We start from the raw sequence: 18,643 nt of genomic DNA on the forward strand, positions 1-18,643 counted from the left end.
CAGCATATCTCTATTTGCTTCCAGTCCAGAATTGGCACTTATACTATGTAATAAAGTACCTAGTGTTAGCCAATGCAAGAGATGGGCTGTATGACAGTACAGGTTTCACACTTTCTTAAATACAGTCCACCCTGCCCCTCTGAGAATTTAGGGCCTACCCTAGGTGAGTGACATTTAAGTATTAAAAATGAAGGTTTGAGCCTGGCAAAAATGTATTTTGCCAGGTGGAAATGGCACTTTTAAACTTCTCTGCATGCTGCAGTGGCAAGTCTGAGACATGTTTTACAGTGCTGCTTTAGTAGGTGGCACAATGAGTGATGCTCCCCTCCGGCAGCATTTAATTTACTAGGGACTTAAAAGTAAATAAATGTACCAACCCTGTATATGCCATTGTACTATGTTTTAGGGAGGGAGCACAAGAACGTTATCACTGGTTAGCAGGGAAAAGATGCTCATGGTCCTAATGCCAACAAAACGTATTTGGCAACAGAAGGTAAAAAGTTAAGCTTGACCCTGGAAAAAGGACGGGTCCAACAGGCATTTACTGTTAACTCCATTTGGTGTTCAAAATATAAGAGGCAGTCTGATTTCGCAAATAATATTTTAGTCCTTGGTTATTATGACATTTAGTTGAGTAATGAGTGGGTATTTGATGTAAAAAGCTGTTTATCCCAGAGGTTTTCTTTGTGCTATAGTAACTGTTTGTTAATTTAGATTATTGACTACTTCATTTTGCTGACCTCGGAAGAATGAGTGTATCCTTTTGATTTTGAGGAAGTGACAATTTTGTGGTGGTGAGGGGGATTTTGGGCCATATAAAGAAGATTGAAATGGATGGGGCATGCAATAGTCTGAATCGCCAAACCCAGGTTTTGTTTACTCAATCTAATATTTTGCAAATGGAAGGTACTCCACATGATGGTGACATCCGCTTTGTAGGAAACGGAAGAGTGGGCAAGGTGTGTGTGTAATAGCATTGAGCCTTACTTGTCATCTCTGGTACGTTTGTATTGAATTGAAAGGGCCAAGATGTACTTGGTGGGAGCGGCTAATAAGGAAAAAGTCTGTCTATGAAGTGAAGTTCCTGTAATTCCTACATTATTGGTGAAGCCTGTTCAGTGGGGTGAAGTGATCATGTGTGTGTCAAACCGCACTTATGTCTAGTAGCAGTGATTAGAATTACATTTGTATTGTTGTTCACACGTCTTGCAAGGCACGGAAGGAGAGTGTCGATATCGTAAGGTGCTACACCACATGGGACTGCTTGATTGGAAGGATGCTGTATTTCGGAAGCAATTTCAATCCATGCATTAGTAATCAGAATGGTGCTCTTAACAGTGTAATGGTGGAAAAGGAATGAGATGGAGAGGGTGCAGCTTACATTAGTCAACTGTAATGTGTTACTCTGAAGGCACCCTATTTAAATGTTTGTTTTTGTGTGCGACTGTGCAACCATCGTCCCTTCAGGGTAGCCATTCTTAATAGGAACTATGGAAAAACATGATTCATGGTGGTTGTATGAAATTATCTGCATGGCCTGTGTCTTTGTTTATTGAGGCTGCAGGCGTTTGGGCCCATTCTGGTGGTATTGTTTCTGCAGGTCCAGTCGGGGGTAGGATATCCTTTTCAGTCTGCTGTGGTTACAGGCTGTTGGCTTACCCTAATGCTGTAAACGTGGTGTTTGAGTGATTTATGTGCCTAGAGTTGTTCTTTTGTAACACCTACTAATGAAAAATTGCACTGTGGGCTAGGTGACGTGCAAATCGACTGCCGATTCATTTTTTGGGAAAATACTGTGGGTTTCAGATTACAATTTCTTATATTGAGTTTTTTGTGGTATTTAAATGTCAATTCATAAGTTAGGTACAGTGGTAGAAAATGATACGTAATATTACTAAGTCACCCATTTTTATATTGCAGAAATATAATTTACACTTGAGTGTTTGATCTCTTAGTAAGCACTATTACACTACTTTAGACACAAGCTTGACTGTTAGCAAATTACTGTACACAAGTACTTCTGTTTTAAAGGCAAACTCGCATCCCACATGAATGTGTTTGAAATCACCTATTGTTTTAATGAACTTGCAATGTTTTGGTGTGTTCGTGAAGTTATGGTACATTGTTTATCTACACCTTACATGATTTTTACTAGCAGATTATGGGGCTGCTTATCGAGCAGGAACCTGTTCGATGTTGCTAACGCAAAAGGTAGTTCACTCGTTTTCAGAGAAGGAATCTGTTGAACTGTCCAAAGTTATCTTCAAGATTATCCTTCCCTTCATATCGAGCATGTATTTATGCCCAAATATCTGCATGAAATCGAAGGATGAGGACTACTGTGCCCATTCTTTAGTATTTGGAATCAGTGTAGATGCCCAGATTGCGGGCTGCTGCTTCTAGAATTGGGCTTCCATCTCTGGAGGCCAGTGACATTTTTAATTATTATTATTATTATTATTATTTTTTATTTTTTTTTAGTGAATGATCAACAGTTCTGTTTTGGTTAATTCAATTTGAGTAGGATAAAAGCCATCAGTTGAAGTACACTGGTTTAGGAATTGGTTATTTCCTCTTGCATAAGACCTTAGAGGTCCTTTGCTGAGCTGTTAAACAATAGCTATGGATCATCAGAAGACATATAAACCTGTACTCTCCTTGGTGTAAAGGTGAGAGGGAAAGGGAACCATATTTAGTTAGAAAAGCAGTGTGAGGGTAGACCTGACTGGGCACTGGCTTGAAAAAAGTTACAATGTTTCTGGTCGTGATCTGCTAAAATTGAGTGGAGCCACTTTAGGCCACGAGATTAGTAATTAATAGTCGAGGGCATCCAAAGGCTGCATAAAGGACCATGAAGACTACTGCTCTGATAGATACATATCAGTCTGTGCTGTCTTCCTAGTATTTTCTGCCATAATAAAGCATATGGTAAGGAAGTTTGCTGGATTTCATTTAAGGGAGACGTTGGATAAGATGCTCATAATCAGTCCATCCTCCTACACCGTATTTAATTCAGTGGATGGGCTCTAATGATGACAGTCTGCACCAAGCCCCGTCTAAACCTTATAGGTCCCCTCATGACAAGGGGAAGCCTGGCTTTAACATTTGTAATCAACCAGTTTCAAGCAGAGGTGTTCTTAAAGATGACTATTTGCTCTTTAGAAAACTATTGGGTAAATTGACTGGGGAAACTCCTTTCAGGTGAGGCAAGCATTGGTTAAGCCAATAGGTCTTGCCTGTGCAAGAGCTATTGGTTTTGCCTGTGCAAGAGCTATTGGTTTTGCCAATGCGTTTTAGCCATGTTGTACACCAGCGTGACTGCTGTTCAGCATGACTAGATTCTAATGGCATAGATGAGTAGCATGGAGTGCCAAAGTGGGATGACAAAGTGGAGCAGTGTGTTGTGGAGTGTCAAAATGTTTGTTGGAGTAACAGTGTGGAGTCGTGTAGATTGGCATACACTGGACTGGTATAGAGTGGACTGGCATAGAAGTGGCAAAATGGTGCAGAGTGCAGTGGCGTGGAGTAGTCTCAAGTGCCATAGAGTGCAGAGTGTAGTCGGAGTGCAGTGGTGTTGAGTGGTGTAGACTGCAGTGGCATAGAGTAGGTTGTTTCAGAGTATATTGAAGTGGGGTGGATTGAGTGGTGCAGGGTAGAGTGCAGTTGCGTTGAGTGGTATAGAGTGCAGTGGCGTAGCGTAAACTGGTTTAGAGTACAGTGGCATAGAGTGCAGTGATGTAGAGTAGGTTAGAGTGGCATACAGTGGATTGGCGTAGAGTGCAGTGGCATAGAGTTGAGTGTATTGGTGCAGAGTGGTGGTGTGGCTTAGAGTGGCGTAGTGTAGACAAGAGTGGAGTTACATTGAGTATTCATGCTGTGGTAGCATGCGGTCATTACAGACAACATATTTTCAATTGAAATGACAATTACATTTGCAGGGATATAGTTTTACTAACAAAACTATACAGTGCACAGACAAAAATGTGTGCAAGTTACATCACCTAGTGTAATGCTCTGTTTTGATCGTATTAAATTATTTGTTTCCAACAAACTTCAGAACAAAACAAGTGATTCATTTGTATTCCTAATTCTGATATATTCTGAAAAACTTTAAACAGTTTATTTAAATGTTGTCATGTGCTAGAAAAAAACTTTCGTACCCCCAGTATCCAGCAAAATTGTCACACAAAACATATCACTTTGAAATCAGAGAAAGAAAAGTAAAATAGCACCCTCTGAAGACAGTGCTGACATTTAACATTAGTCTTTGAATATACAGCAAATATGATGATAAAAGCAAGGTTTAAAGGCCTATTTATAGAAACTGAGCACTTGGAAGGATACTGTAAATAAGGTTTCGGCAACGACAGGTAAGAACTCAAGCTAGACCGCATAAAACAAATAAAGCCAGCAAATGGAAAGCAAGAAAATGTGAGATACAAAGCCAACATCAAGCAACTGGTGGAATGCATTCCTAGATCAGCTTTCTTTAGCAAACCATACAGCTGTGTGCCATCTGGCAGACTTCAGCCTAAAAATAGCTGTAGCTTGTATTACATATGTTATCAACATTAGGTCATACTGTGCAAGAGTTAGTTTTAGTTTCATTACTGTCAATCAAATATGCAGTTTGTATTATATTTCAGAACAGAGCATTGAGTTGACCAACACCAAGCAACTCTATTTCAAGTCAGGCAAACAATGATTTTCTGACCATGTTCAGAATCCGTGTGACCAGCTATTGGAACATGGTTTTGTGTTTTCAGTCTTCACGTAATCAAAGTAAATCTCAGATTTGTATTGGTGAGTTCTCTGCGAATATAATCTGCATGTTTTAGGTGTGTCTGGTAGCACTAGGTCTGGCAGACAGATCGTGGTCAAAGTATTGACATTTTCCATAGAGCAGGATTGGGCTTCGTCTAGATGACAATTTCCATCTCACCTCGTGCTATTGACGGTTATTCTACATTTTATGGCGCTCTGGAATTGCAGTTCACTAACTGAATAGTTAGCATCTGAGAAATACACCAAATCCTCACATGTTAAAATATTTATCTCATACATGCATTGTGTATAAAAATATGTTTAAAGCAAACTTGTCCTTTTTTCACTGTAGCATGCTTGTAAATCCTGTCTTTACTGTTGACTTCATTTGTTTATTTCCTATTGTACTTTCCACTGTACGACATTTTCTCTTTTTCAATAGTTTATCTATTATTCTTCCACTTTATTTCATATCTTTGCTGCATTAGCGTTTTGTCTTAAGAGGGGGCATGGCTAAATATCAACATTCCAGGGGACTTGGCAGGTTTGTGGCTTTGTAAGCTTTCCTGTAGCCAATTTTGCTCGAACAGTTTTTATACAGAACACTCATGCAGTGTGCTGGTCATTTGAAATTGTTCTGACAGTAGTTCCTGAGTCAAAGGACTTACAACTAACATGAGTGCGAGATCAAACCTGGTGCTGTCAAATAGATCTTGCTGTTACTGTTCTTTTTATTCATAAGACAAACCGTGTCCCCTTTGCTTTACTAGATTGGTGAAAGATCAGGATTAGCCACTCTGCAGTCTGTTTAATGACTTCCTAGATTACTTTCTTCGGATCCAAGTGTTTAGCAAGTAACTTTTGCCAGGGCCACATGGCCCGTTTCTGAAGAGGGATCAGTTCTACATACTCCACCTGGTACTGCTTGCAAGGACACCTTTCCTTTGCATTTAAAGATAATGTTTCTGTTGAAAACCATGACTGCAATTAAGAAATCCTCCGTTGTTGCAGTGAAGAGACTTACTGTTTGATGTTACCAGGATCATTTTCTTCTTGCAGAGCTGAATAGACTCAAGGATGTTCCACGTCCCATACCAGGTCTGCCTTTCAAATTGTTGCCTTTGTTCATTTGGGATACTTTAAAATAAAATAAAAAACAGTCCAGGGGCTCGGTTCGTTATTTGCGGCTTAAAAAGTCAGGAAATGTCTAAAACTATTTTCATGTATGTTGCAACTCATTCTTGAATGTATTCCAAGACCCAGAACAAACCTCCAGTTTGACTAATTGACATATTGCCAGAGATAATTAGTCTTTTCAAGGGACCTTTTCCAGTGCCTGACTTCTCTGTCCAGTGGGTGTTTGAGATCCTGACATTTTTGCAACTTAATCTGTTTAATATGTTTAATTTTTTCTCATGAAGAAAACCTTGTTTAAAAGCTAATATCATGCTTACTGATAAAATTACATAGCTACAAATCCTCATTCATATTTCCTATGTCTTATTGTGTTGTGTGTCATGAATATTAATTTTTGTCACCTGAAGAGGTTCACTTTTCCATTTCCACCTTGTGTCACTGAATAGTTTGATTGTTTCTGATCATCAACTTGAATTCTGATAACTGAATTTCCCAGAACATCATTTCTGTGGGAGGGAAGTTATAGACTAGAAAATTCATACACAATATGGTGACCAGGTAGTAAGATGCCTTGCCTTTGTAGTGAAAGCACAGTACCAATCTGCTCTCCCCATCTTAAGTGCTGAGATGCTTTATGGATATTTTATGGTAAAATTACTGCCAATGATATTTGGTTTCAGGGAAGAGGCCATAGGACTCCTGTGTAGTTGAAGGCGAGCTTTGAAGCAACACTAGACAGACGATGGAAATTGACAAGTACTTTCATGTCCCTTTTTCTAATGGAAAAGTGTTGTGAGTGACCCAGTTGGAGACCTCTGGTACTTTTTTCTTTCAAACTTTACAATCTCCTTCTGTATCCAGCACTGTTAACTTGAACAGATTGTATTCTGCTTATTCCCTCTAATAAAAGAGTAGTTTCCACCATAGTGGCAACTTGGCTTGCACCACTCATTTATTACTGCAACAGTGTATATGGGTTTTCCTCATGACCTCAACTGTTGTAGTGAGACTTTTTATGGATCAGGAACCACACTAATTGATTATCAAGGGAAATGGTACAGGCGATTCTGAGATCAAAGGGGGATGGTGGGCATAGTATCTGCGAGGGACCTCCATCTTTACATATTTTATTTCCCCATATTGCATATAAATTGATTGCAGAAACTTGTATACACAGTGCAATCGTAACTTGCATCACAAAGTTCTTGCATCCAGGTTTGTGCACTGGTCTTCATGAACTCCTGTATTATCCCACTGCAAGCATAAGTTCATTGTTGGTATCTGGATGTGACTGCCAAATGACTTCTCTCTTTATGTTGTCTAGAAACTTGAAAGTAGATGAGGGAGTCTTAAATGTATTTCAATGAGTATGGTGATCTGTCGGTCAAACAGAATGTTGCTTGATTAAGTTTCACCATGCATCAAGGTCAGGCTTTCAAACTATCACATTGAAATAAAAATGTGAATTAGTTATCCTAAATAGTGTAAAGAACAAAGTACCAAGAGGACTGCAGAAAAGCGGGAGTCACTTTGGTTTAAAAATAGACCTAGAACATTTGTCATAAAGGCAGCCATTTATTTTATGGTGCAGATTTGGCAAACTAAGTGTCTATGAATGAAAATCATGTTTTAAGAAAGTATAGGAACGGGAATTTATTATGGGATTTTGGTGGATGTGGCAAAACCCCCTCTGACTAGGGGTCATCTGAAGTCTTTCATGTAATGCCGGGATGATAGATGGAGCCAGAAAGTTGCACAGAGAAATCCAAGAACAGCCTACTCTGCTGTGAAGGTTAGTTTCCTCAACTTTCTTATCCCGAGTAGTAAATGTGTTCATTTTGGAAATAAAAGGTGCTTATTTCAAAGACCATGTGGCTCAGCATGGGGACTCGAGCTAGTAGGAGTTTAAATGAAGGGTGGGTATTTTTCTGGTTCTCTATTCCTTTTGGCTCTTCATTTGGTTTTGTGTGAACAAATCAGGTTTATTTGAAAACTGAATACCCCATCTGTCAAATTGTTTTGTCATAGATGTTTTCAGAAAATTGTTTTATCACAAGCAATGTTTTTAGGTAGCGTTTACAATGTTTTTGGATACAGTAGGGGTGGTCTGCAATAACATGGATGCACCGTTTTGGAGGAAATGTAATACCACCTACTGATATCACATTGGAAACATGAGATACGCACCACATGCCCACAAATTAAAAAAATAAAATACCGGAGTACATACAAAATAGTATGTAAACTGTGAACCGAGCAAGTATTAATTCTAGAGAATATGGTACGTTCACACAAGACCCGAATTGCATAGGTTCATAAACATATTTTGAGATCACTTTGTTCTTTAGTATAAAATATATGGGACGCTATTGCAAAAAAGGCAAATCATTACGATGGAATGAAAGAACCTTAATAGTCGGTTAGAACCATTAGAAATTGAAAATGGAGAAATTCATGTGTCTGTATAAGCATTTTTGTCTTGCTAAATATACTAATGTATCAAAATTCATTATAGGGACATACAATTTGTAATGTTAAGTAATGTGTTGAAATATTTCCTCAAAAGTCCTACAGTAATATTTTGTAAATTGTGTGTGTGTGTATGTGTATATATATATATATATATATATATATATATATATATATATATATATATATATATACACACAATTTATGCTCCTCCATCTGGATTGTTTATACTCAAGCACTGGTCTGCAATTTTGGGTCTACAGTTAAGGGTCCATTGGGTATTCTGTTTTGTTTTAAAAACACTTGTATGTGCCTATAGCTGCTACCCAATCCCCAGACTTTTCCAAAGTCTGGCCGGAGGTTCCTCTACCTTGCTGTTGGTTTAATCTGTAAAAGTGCTTTGACGCCTTATGAGTATCAGTCACATTCTAGAAATCGACACCCATTCATTCATTCATTCATTGATATACTGTAACTGATATTTTCCCTAGTTTTAGCTTCACGAGTTACGGTAATGAGGGAGCAAATGGCTAGGCCAACTGCAAAATGGTGTACTAACGTTCTTGGCAAATAGCCCCTATTAGGGTAGTGTTGGCCAAGATGTGGGTTTTTTTAGAGATTTTTTTAGGTTGTTGTGTCTTGGTATTTTGGTATCTAGTTTAAAATGTCTCCTAAATGTCCTTTAAATTCTTCTTTTCTTTAAAAAAAAAAAAAAAACACATCACACTTGAGGTAAATACTCATGTTAACAAATACTTCATTTCGAGTGTGTAGTTTTTGTATTCTTTACTTATTCATATGTTGTTAAAAAGAAGTAGAAATAACGTGATAGTCAGTGATGTTGCCTTAATGGCATTCTGATAATTGTGATGCCTTAGTGCTTATCAGCAAGTTGTCTGAACTAGTTTTCTCCAGAGAGAGTTTTCAGATGATTTTTCCCAAATTCAGTGAGTGTAACATTATTTAAGGGTGTTTCTCAAAATTGACTGATTCAAAGTGCCATTGCCTCAAGGCAAGTTTAGAATGTGGCAGATGAATAACTGATCAACGATTAAAATAGGCAAATCTCATCTTAAAAATTAAGTATATGTGGCAGAATGAAGAACATTTGAATTAATTTTCTTTTTTATGAGTTTAATAAAGATCAGCACAGGAATTTGAAAGTTTTAGGAAAGTGAAAAGGTTCCAAGTTAATCAGGCAGAGTATATACCCATAATACCTTAGCTGTATTCAGCATACTCTTCTGATATTTACTAACGCCCATCTTTCCTCTGGTCCCCTGATCTATCAAGGCTTGGACACAATTTCTCGTTGGCCAATTACTCGGAGATGCTTTCTGAATACCATTGGAAGTTTGTGACATGTAGTAGCAAGAACAATATAACGAATACTCTTGCATCAAGAGTTTAGTGTTAAAGGTATGAACCTGAAAGATGTTTCAGAATTTAATTACCATAGAATTTGTCTTTCGACAAATAGACATAGGTGTTTTCAATTTCAGGAGAGTCAACTGCTTTTATTGAATACAACTAGATTGTCAAACTGTTTTTAAGCTGGGGCTTGATTATTTTCAGCACCTTTATTATGGTATCACCAGTCAATGAGGACGCTTTGTGGGCATGGTCTAATTAAATTAATAGAACATTTTACAGAATAGTTTTCTTACTCAAGTCTTAACCTCTAATGATTTCATAAAGAAAGTTTTGTGTCAAATGTGTCTCTGCCGGTGTTACATTAAAATGTCATTTTCTGGTCATGCATTTGGTGAAATTAGGCTACAGATGTGTACTAAGAAGGACTTAAGAGATCTAAGTCGGGTCTGTGATTCAGCTTTCTGCATTGTGAATGGGATCTCATGGAATTAGTTTCATACTGGACTGCTTCAATGGGAAAGACATATCTTGGCAGGTGTGACTAAGACTAGAGGGTGATGAGCAATGCTAGCTAGCAGTGTGCTAGCTGAATTTATCTCTGTAGGAGAGGCTTGCCCTATAGAATGATCTTCAAGTTGATTTTTTTTTTTTAACTCCACAAAGAGTTTGGAAATACTGGTTTGAACTGGGCCAGAAGTTCACCTCTGTATCCCTTTTTAAAAGTATGTAAAAATCTTGTAGGTGTTCTGCCACTGTGAAGTTATCGACACCTATTTGGCATAATCATGTGGAGGAACAAACATTTATAATGCCATACGAGCATGAAGTGAGTAGTAGCTGTTGGGTTGGCACGGTTTCTGAGAGACTATTATTTTTCAATTATTTTTTAGGATTACTGTAATTTTTGGCATACACTTTTAGTTTGCTAGTGTGGTGAGTTTGTTGAACAGCTCATTAAAGAGAGGCCTCGGCTGCATTCACCACAGGGGTGGTAGATATGGTCAAAGAGGCTTGCTGTGTTTTTAAATATTTTTTTTGTTATAGAGAAAACCCATTTCACCTTTTTCAAGCAGCTCCTTTTCTTATTTTGTAGTTTTATTTTCTTTCTCTGTTTTGCTCTGTAGTTTATCTTCAAGTTGTGATAGCATTTTTTCATTCAACATTGGGTCAGTCTTTGCCTTGAATATCTTAGTTTTTTTCTATTGCTTGTGCCTTTCTGACAAATGATTTTTATTCTGGACCCTATTCAGATTGAACTGTGACCTCTTTGGGAAATTGTTTAACGTGACGGTCCAGAGATTGGGCGGGAGAAAAATCTTCTGACTGTGAAGCTTGGTTTAAAATCCTCAAAGTATTTTTCAATAGACGTTTTATACTTTTGTCTTTGTTTGGCTGTTTTTAAATATTTGCTCAAGTGGCTTTAGCATGCTCTAGTTTTTTTCCAAAAGCCTCCCTCAATAACTTTGTAAACGATGTGCACATTACCCCACCATCTTGAAGATGGGCTCAGAAAACATTGGTTTGCCCAGTTCAAAGAAGAACAGAATCTCAAACCAGCCCCTTTCCCTGTATCGTTATGTCATGGACTGTATAAAGGTGCAACCAATGAAAGAGGTAGTGGGTGGATCAGTGTACCTAGAGGCCATTGCTGGCTGCTCAAAGCATCACTGCTGGGCTTTCACTGTCCTGAGTGCTAACTTTTTGTAACCTTTGATCTAGTCCACCCGTGTACGCTCCAGGCTCTATTGGCAGAAGAGGCAGATAACTGCTGCATCTGAACCCTTGAGAGGCCTAGCACCACAATATGCTGTGGAGTGTGACCCTTGATTGGCCTTCCAGTCCCTCAAAGGTCTGATGGAACTGCTCAGTGGGCCTTTCTTGTGATGTGAAGCTTCACAAAAATGGAAACGGGGCAGTGCTCTAGTGAGTGGAAGAGGAGGTTGTGGGGCTTTTCCCCCCCAACTTTATAGAGGGTTTATGGGGTATCTGCTCAGCACAGTGATGGTCATATTTGACACATGTGTTACCATCACTAGCAAAAATGTCCTGCGTGCCAAATTCTGGAGTATGATTAAAATCCAGTGGTCTGTGTGGTCATCTGTAGCAGAGGTTGACCCTGATCCAGCTTTATGCTACGTTTGAGAAAGGGAAGATTAATAGATTTAGGATTCTCTACATTTTATTCAGGGGAATCAATGGAATAATCACTATCTGAGAAATATATTATTCACATTAGAAAGCTGTTCCGAACACACTTCAAAGATCCATTGGCTAGATCTCATTGTACTCGGGCATCACTGTAGCAGTCACCAACATTCATTGGATTGACATTACTCTGTCTAGACGTTCACAGCCATGAGTAGCTTTCTGGGTACTGGTGCAAACGATTTAGTGTGTGTGCCACACATGTGAGCTAATCCTAATAAGGCAATAGTGAAATTCTCTGAGGAACTTCACTTTATTAAGTTGGGGGGCAGATGGAAGAGTGTCAGCCTACTCTCGAAGAATGGACTCTGGTCAGTTAAGCGCAGGTCACAAATTTGCAAGCCAAACTACCTGATTGTCAGAATGTTGTATTTTTGAGCGTACTAACTGTATACACATATATAGAAGACCTAGGAGGTGGCCTAATGGCCAGAGGGACTGACTTTCCAACTGAGGAACCAAAGTGTCTTCTCGCCTCGGCTCAAAAGCTTGTGATTCTGGATAAATCACTTACAGCTATGTGTACAAGTACATGTTCCCCATAGACACAGAATGGGTAAAATTATTTGCCACATCTGGCCCATAAGCTCTCCATACCTTAAAAAAAAATGGGATGTAATCTGATTCTCATTTAAAGCGCTTTAAGCCCTTTCTTATCAAGTTCGCGCTATATAAAATGCAAACAAAAGTTGATAAAAATTAATAAAGTAAAAGATTAATAAAGTATTTATGCCCTTCTAGAAACTCTACAACAGCCAGTCCTGCAGTACGGGTTCACCCCGCCCTGCTGATTTGCTGAAAAGCATCGGAAGTTGGGTGTTTGCGAGTCAGCGCTGCATAACGACAGGCAAAGGTTCCTTCTTCCTAACAATTTAAAAAAAAAAAAAAAAAAAAAAAAAACGCAACAAGAGCCCTGCATCGGTCGCATAATTACCGGCCAATCAATCCATTCACTTATCAGGGTTATTGGGGCAACGAATGCTTTATTTCGTGATGAACTCCTGCTCGACGTGACCCGGCAGCCGTGTGTGTGGAGCGCTCACGGGCCAGGACTACTAATTGAAATTCAGATGTAATGAGATGAGGTTTAGCCATTCGGCGGAGCTGCTTTTGTGTAAGCTCTTTTCGCTCCGCGCGCCTCAACAATGCTGTCATCACAGCTACTGTCAAGACCAACACAAATCATACAGAGAGAAAAAAGTCCTCGCTTGTCAGGTCCAGGAAAAAAATCCGTAACGTGCAACAATTTCTGCTTTCATTTGGGAATGTGTTCTGATGGAGAAAATATCTAGCTGTTCAGAATACTTTTCCTTCCCCCTTTTCAATATGCAAATGTCTCTATCGCCTAGGTAACTATTATGGGACGCCAAAGCCTCCGAGCTGTCCAGCCAATGGGATTGTGATTTCCAGTGATGCTTTGCGAAGCCTTCAGTCCGACTCCAAGCACGCAACTCCAAGGCGATCCAAGTCTTACAATGATATGCAAAATGCTGGCATTGTGCACCCAGAAAACGATGATGATGATGACGTCCCTGAAATGAACAGCAGCTTCACAGGTAAAATGTTTTATCATTGGCTCTTGTCCATTGTCTCTAATAGTGGCCTCTATTGGAGAGTTGAATATGTTTCAGTTACAAATGCCGGTTAAAAATATCCCGAGTTGGCGTGGAGCCGGTCTCCGTAGGGCCCTAATCAAGAATTCGTGCTTTCAGGTTTTGACGCTACCAGGGATTTTTGGTTGGTAAGCCTTGATTTAATTATATTTTTTTAAAACAGTTTTTTCTGTTTTTTCTAAACCAACAGTCTTAGAAAAAAAAAAAAATTCTACCGAGTTTTTGAAGTGCTTTCACTTCAGACTCATGACTTGTTGCTTTGTTTCTGCCTATCTCAGCTGATGCTGCCAACCAGGTATTTGAGGACAACAGTAAAAAGTGGATCCTTTCTTGTTAAGTAGGTTATGTATTTGGTCATCCTACTCCCATGTTCTCGCTAGAAAGACTCTCCACATGTTTTGCATAAATCTGTTTCTACTGTTAATAGTTGATTAAATGAAACTGCACTTGACTGTCAACATTTTGTTACGTTGTATTAATTTTCGAACTATTGAGATGGATGTCATTACTAAGAAACCATTCCACCTTCAGCGTCAAACCTAGTATGTAACAGTACACTATATGATTCACACACTTGGCATGAATATTACTTTTTACTCTCTGAAGGTTTTAAGACTAAGTGTGGAGATGGTTTAAGTGAGTTTGGAGCTTGTAGTGTGAGATGTGTTTAGTGGGTCGTAGGGTGGATGGAGGGGTACTTCAGACCTGAGCTTTGAGTTGAAAGTGATATGTGGGTGGGCTGATGCATGGCAGTAGTCTTTTTTTTTTTTTTTTTTTTTTTTTTTTTTTTTTTTATATATCAGTAAAGGCTTTATAGTGAAGCATGGGGTGGATGTTATAGACTATGCTGTGGTTTCCTGGACACTGCTAGGAAATTCATTGTTTTGACTTAATTTTGCCCATTTGAGGCACACAGACGGTCTTTGGCAGTGCAGTTGTTGTGGTTCATGGTTTATTTGCCCAGTCACCACCAAACAGACTGCTGCTCAGTAGGGTTAGTGAGCAGTTATCACTGGATAAGGTACACCACAGAAATAATGATTAATCATACATGTGACGAGCAAATTAACACATCACCTATCTCAGTATCCTCTTTGGTTTTATTCCTAAGTTTAAAAGTCTCTAACAACCTCACTACCTACGGCACAGAGGGGTTGGTACCTAGCAATACATCTGTTTCTTAACTGTTGATCTGTGCTCTTGTATTTCAGCCTAAGTTGCCTTTAGTGTCCATGCAAAATGTGTTAAGTCAGTCTCACTTATTTGAATTGTGTAACCTGTGGTTGCCTTGTGCTCGCCCAGATTTCCCATTCTCCTGTAATATTGTGAAGTATTTAAGCTGTACAAGCTAAAATATAGTTATGGCTGGAAAGGAGCCACTGCTGAATAGTGTGGCAGGCTCAGGATGTGGTTTGCTTCCATGCAATTTGGGACGTTTCGGATGTTATCATGGTACAAAGTAAGTTGGTGGTTTCTCTCCAAAGGAGAACCCATGTGGCCATTTTAGTAGGATACTTGCAACGGGGAACGTGGAGCCTACAGGTGAAGACTGGCAGCACTCAAACTAGAGGTGGAAACCTTAACTTTGGTGTAAGAAGGTAGTGAGCAGATTCTCCCGTATGTAATAGCTCTGTCTCCACGTTTCCTACTCCCAAGAGGTCATTGATGTAATGATGGTCCTGGAATGAGATGAGGTGTGTTGGTTTATGGTAGCCATGGAATGTTATGAGATGGCCATCTGGGGGGGTTTGGGGGGTAAGGGGGAGACAGAGGCACGCACAGAGGCGGACCTGGGATGGTCCAGGATAGATTTCATGATGGTGGAAGACATTGAGGACCAGAAAGTCCAGTATTTCAGTGTCCAGAGGTCCTCCAGGGTGATTTATGCAGTATTGTGTTGGAGGTGCGCCTAGTGGAAGGAGTGCTAGGCTTTTCCTGGAGTGCCTTACATGCCTGGTCTCAACATTTCACCAGGACTGTTGACTTCTCCTACTGAACAAAGTGACCACCAGTTCCTCAATGGGTGCAACTGTCACTACACAATGTTTTATTTTTTATTTTTTTCACCACCTGGAAAATGTTTTGTATCAAAAACTGTTAAGGTGGGAGAATACTCCTGGGATAGTAATTATTTCAAGTCTGCACTACATTATTTTCGGACTGTTTTCTGGAAAATGTCCTGGAATATTAGTTTTAGTGAACCAGCCCATGCAGAATTGTCTCTGAAAGCACATCTATCTCCTTAGTGCTTCAGTTTCAGCTGTAGATTGTGCCCAATATCCTAACAACAATAATCTAGTATTAGGTTGGTCTGGGAACGGTTGTTTGGTTGGGCTAGTGCATTTGAAAAATTGTGTGCTATGTTGACATTGCCAGATTGTTTCTCACAGGCATCTTTAGTGTTGTCTTGGTTAGGAAATCAGCTTCTGCATCCCCTTCAGGATCATTTATACCCTGGCATAATCTCCCTTAAAGCCAAAATATGTCTGCCACTTTGGTCAATGATGCCTGTGCCTATGTATTCTTCATTTCCCAGTCAAATGGCTTTTGAGGATCTCACAATCACCACGCAGACAGGCCAATTACTGGAAATGGAAAAATAAAATAAACTATGACAACTGAATGGTCAGGAGTATTCCGTGCAGTACCTTTTGAATGTTTTGGAGTCACAGTGATCACAGCCAACGTATAAAAAGATAAACAACTAGACCTACTGCATTAGTCTCAGGAGCCTGACAAAAAATAAAAATAAAAATCCAAGTGTTTTTTACTTAACTGACAGTTTCACTAATAAGTTTTACTATGTCGAGAAAACGGTCTTCGAGGTAAATAAATAAATCACAAACAAAATTAACAATTCAGGAGAATCTGGTTCAAGCAGTTTCCCAACCCAAACAGGGCTGTGGAGCATAAAATCTGTGGTTGAAACCCACAAGTATTACTGATGCAAATTCAAATTAAGGGATGTTTATGTAAAAACGTGAAATTGAAATGTTAGTGCACCAGAGGAAAAAGAACCTGACCATTAACATTCAAGAACGGAAGCAATGGTATATTGGACACATGAGACGTGGCACCATGGACAAAAAAAATGTGGCTTGTAGAAAAGTTGTAAAAGACGCATGTTCCTCAAAAATTGCACTGTACTAGTATGCTACTGAAATCAGTGTGAAGTGAGATTTTAAATATGATTTACTACACCTTTTTACAAGGGCAAGAGTTGAAGCCTGCCTACACCCCATGATAAAAATAAACGCACATCCTTACCCAAAGTCACTTATATCACATACAACATTTGCTCTCATCAGAGTCACAAAGAGGTCTACAAGTGGAAACTCCAACATTGTAGAATTTTTTCAAAAGCACTTGGACGTCTGCTAGATGGAGCTACTAGTTTGAGCAGGGCAGCTTGTTTGGTTATTTTGCTAGTTGGTTGGAAGGGAGGAGGAATTTCTTATGAAGGTTTCTAGCCCAAACAAGCAGAACCTCTTTGTACAGTAGAAATGTAATAGATATCACACTGTCCTGTACCACCTATAACACACTCAGATAACCTGACTTTTTGGCAACAACATCTCTGCATGCTGAGATTTGTAAACCTATAATGTGAAAAAAAACTAAATGTTCACCCTAGTAAGTGTTAAGTGCCTGTGCTCTGTAGAAGGACTCCTATGGCCTCATCAGGGGTGTAAAACGCAATATAGCTACAGTCACACAAGGCTGTTTGACAACTCAGAATTGCTAGTGCAATGTGGTCCAGATAACACATGGCATTATCAATATTGGGCAGTAAGCAACTTTATTTCTCAACATGGTGGGAAATTCTATAGAAATTGCTGTGAATTATGCAATATGAAGTAGAAATTTGTTTGCTAAAGATACTAGGCCATCAGCAGAAGTGTCAAGGTTATTAAACCTCGACATCCCTTAACAACAAATGGTAGGGTGGTGCACATCAACCATCGTTTGCAGTACAGCAATAATTGCACAAAGACCAAGCCATTGGTGTAAGAAGGTGAAGGATGTTAACTGATGGGAGGCCACCTTGACTCATCTAAGTTCCTCTTAATTGGAAACATTACAGGACTATTATGGCAACACGCTCTGGCAACGGTTCTCTTCTTCACTTGAAAGTCAAGAAAATGTGCACCAATGGAGATTGCATGGATCTGTACACTTGACTCCAGAGCCGATAGCTAGGTCAGCCCTCATTTGGGTGCCTTGCAAACAGAGCTACAGTAGGTTACAAATTGTTTTAAATGCATTTATTTCAGGCACATGGAGATAAAATGATTTTCCCAGAACCACAAGGCTGTGATTCGTACTTGGTTTTCCATTGTTTCTAAATTGGTACCCTATAGCAACTAGTCTACATCTCTTCTTTTTGGTGAGATTTTGTATTCCTCACTCTACAGTATGAGGTCTTGAGAGAGCACATATTTGTAATTTTCCCAAAGTTGTCTCTTGGTACTAAGAGAAACCAAAGTATCAAGATCCCATGTAGGATCTTAAATGAAACAATAGTGAGAACGCTAGAAGTGTACGTAAGGCTTGCTGAAAAATAGTTCACATTTCAATATCTGGTGACTCAGTCTCACTTACTAATTGTAGGACGTAATTGGCCATTTTGGCAGTGCATGAAACAGAACATGAATAATCCCCCACACTTCTTCTTGGACCTGAAACTATTACCAAGGTTCAGAATAATAAAACAGCACAAAGACCTATCGTCACGTTTGCCTCAAAAAAAACTTGGGTGATTTGTTGATTTGATTACTGCTAGAAATGGGGTCTTTGGTTGGCAGTCAGGTTACCCCCTGTCCAAGCAAGGACCCTCGCTCTAGTCAGGGGAAAGGAGAATCACCCACAGCTAACCCCCGCTAACTCCCAAGGTAGCTTGGCATGAGCAGGCAGGCTTAACTTCGGAATGCTAGGTGTAAAGTATTTGTACCAACACACGGAGTACCTTAATGAAAATACTACAAAATGACACAACACAGGTTTAGAAAAATAGGGAATATTTATCTAAACAAAACTAGACCAAAACGACAAATCCAACATACACAAGTCAAGTCATTAAT

At 39.3% G+C, this 18,643-nt stretch overlaps 1 protein-coding gene across 22 annotated transcripts in view; it reads left to right on the forward strand.

Moving 5' to 3' along the window:
* MAGI1 (membrane associated guanylate kinase, WW and PDZ domain containing 1) overlaps positions 1-18,643 on the forward strand; it is a 1,074,483-nt gene that overhangs the window by 804,870 nt on the left and 250,970 nt on the right. For all 22 annotated transcript variants that reach the window (XM_069206485.1, XM_069206495.1, XM_069206490.1 and 19 more), the window contains one exon: positions 13,299-13,505. In XM_069206485.1, the coding sequence (XP_069062586.1) occupies positions 13,299-13,505 (207 nt within the window). The remainder of the gene's footprint in view (positions 1-13,298; positions 13,506-18,643) is intronic.

Source organism: Pleurodeles waltl, chromosome 9 (assembly GCF_031143425.1).
Source record: "Pleurodeles waltl isolate 20211129_DDA chromosome 9, aPleWal1.hap1.20221129, whole genome shotgun sequence".
NCBI classification, from domain to species: domain Eukaryota; kingdom Metazoa; phylum Chordata; class Amphibia; order Caudata; family Salamandridae; genus Pleurodeles; species Pleurodeles waltl.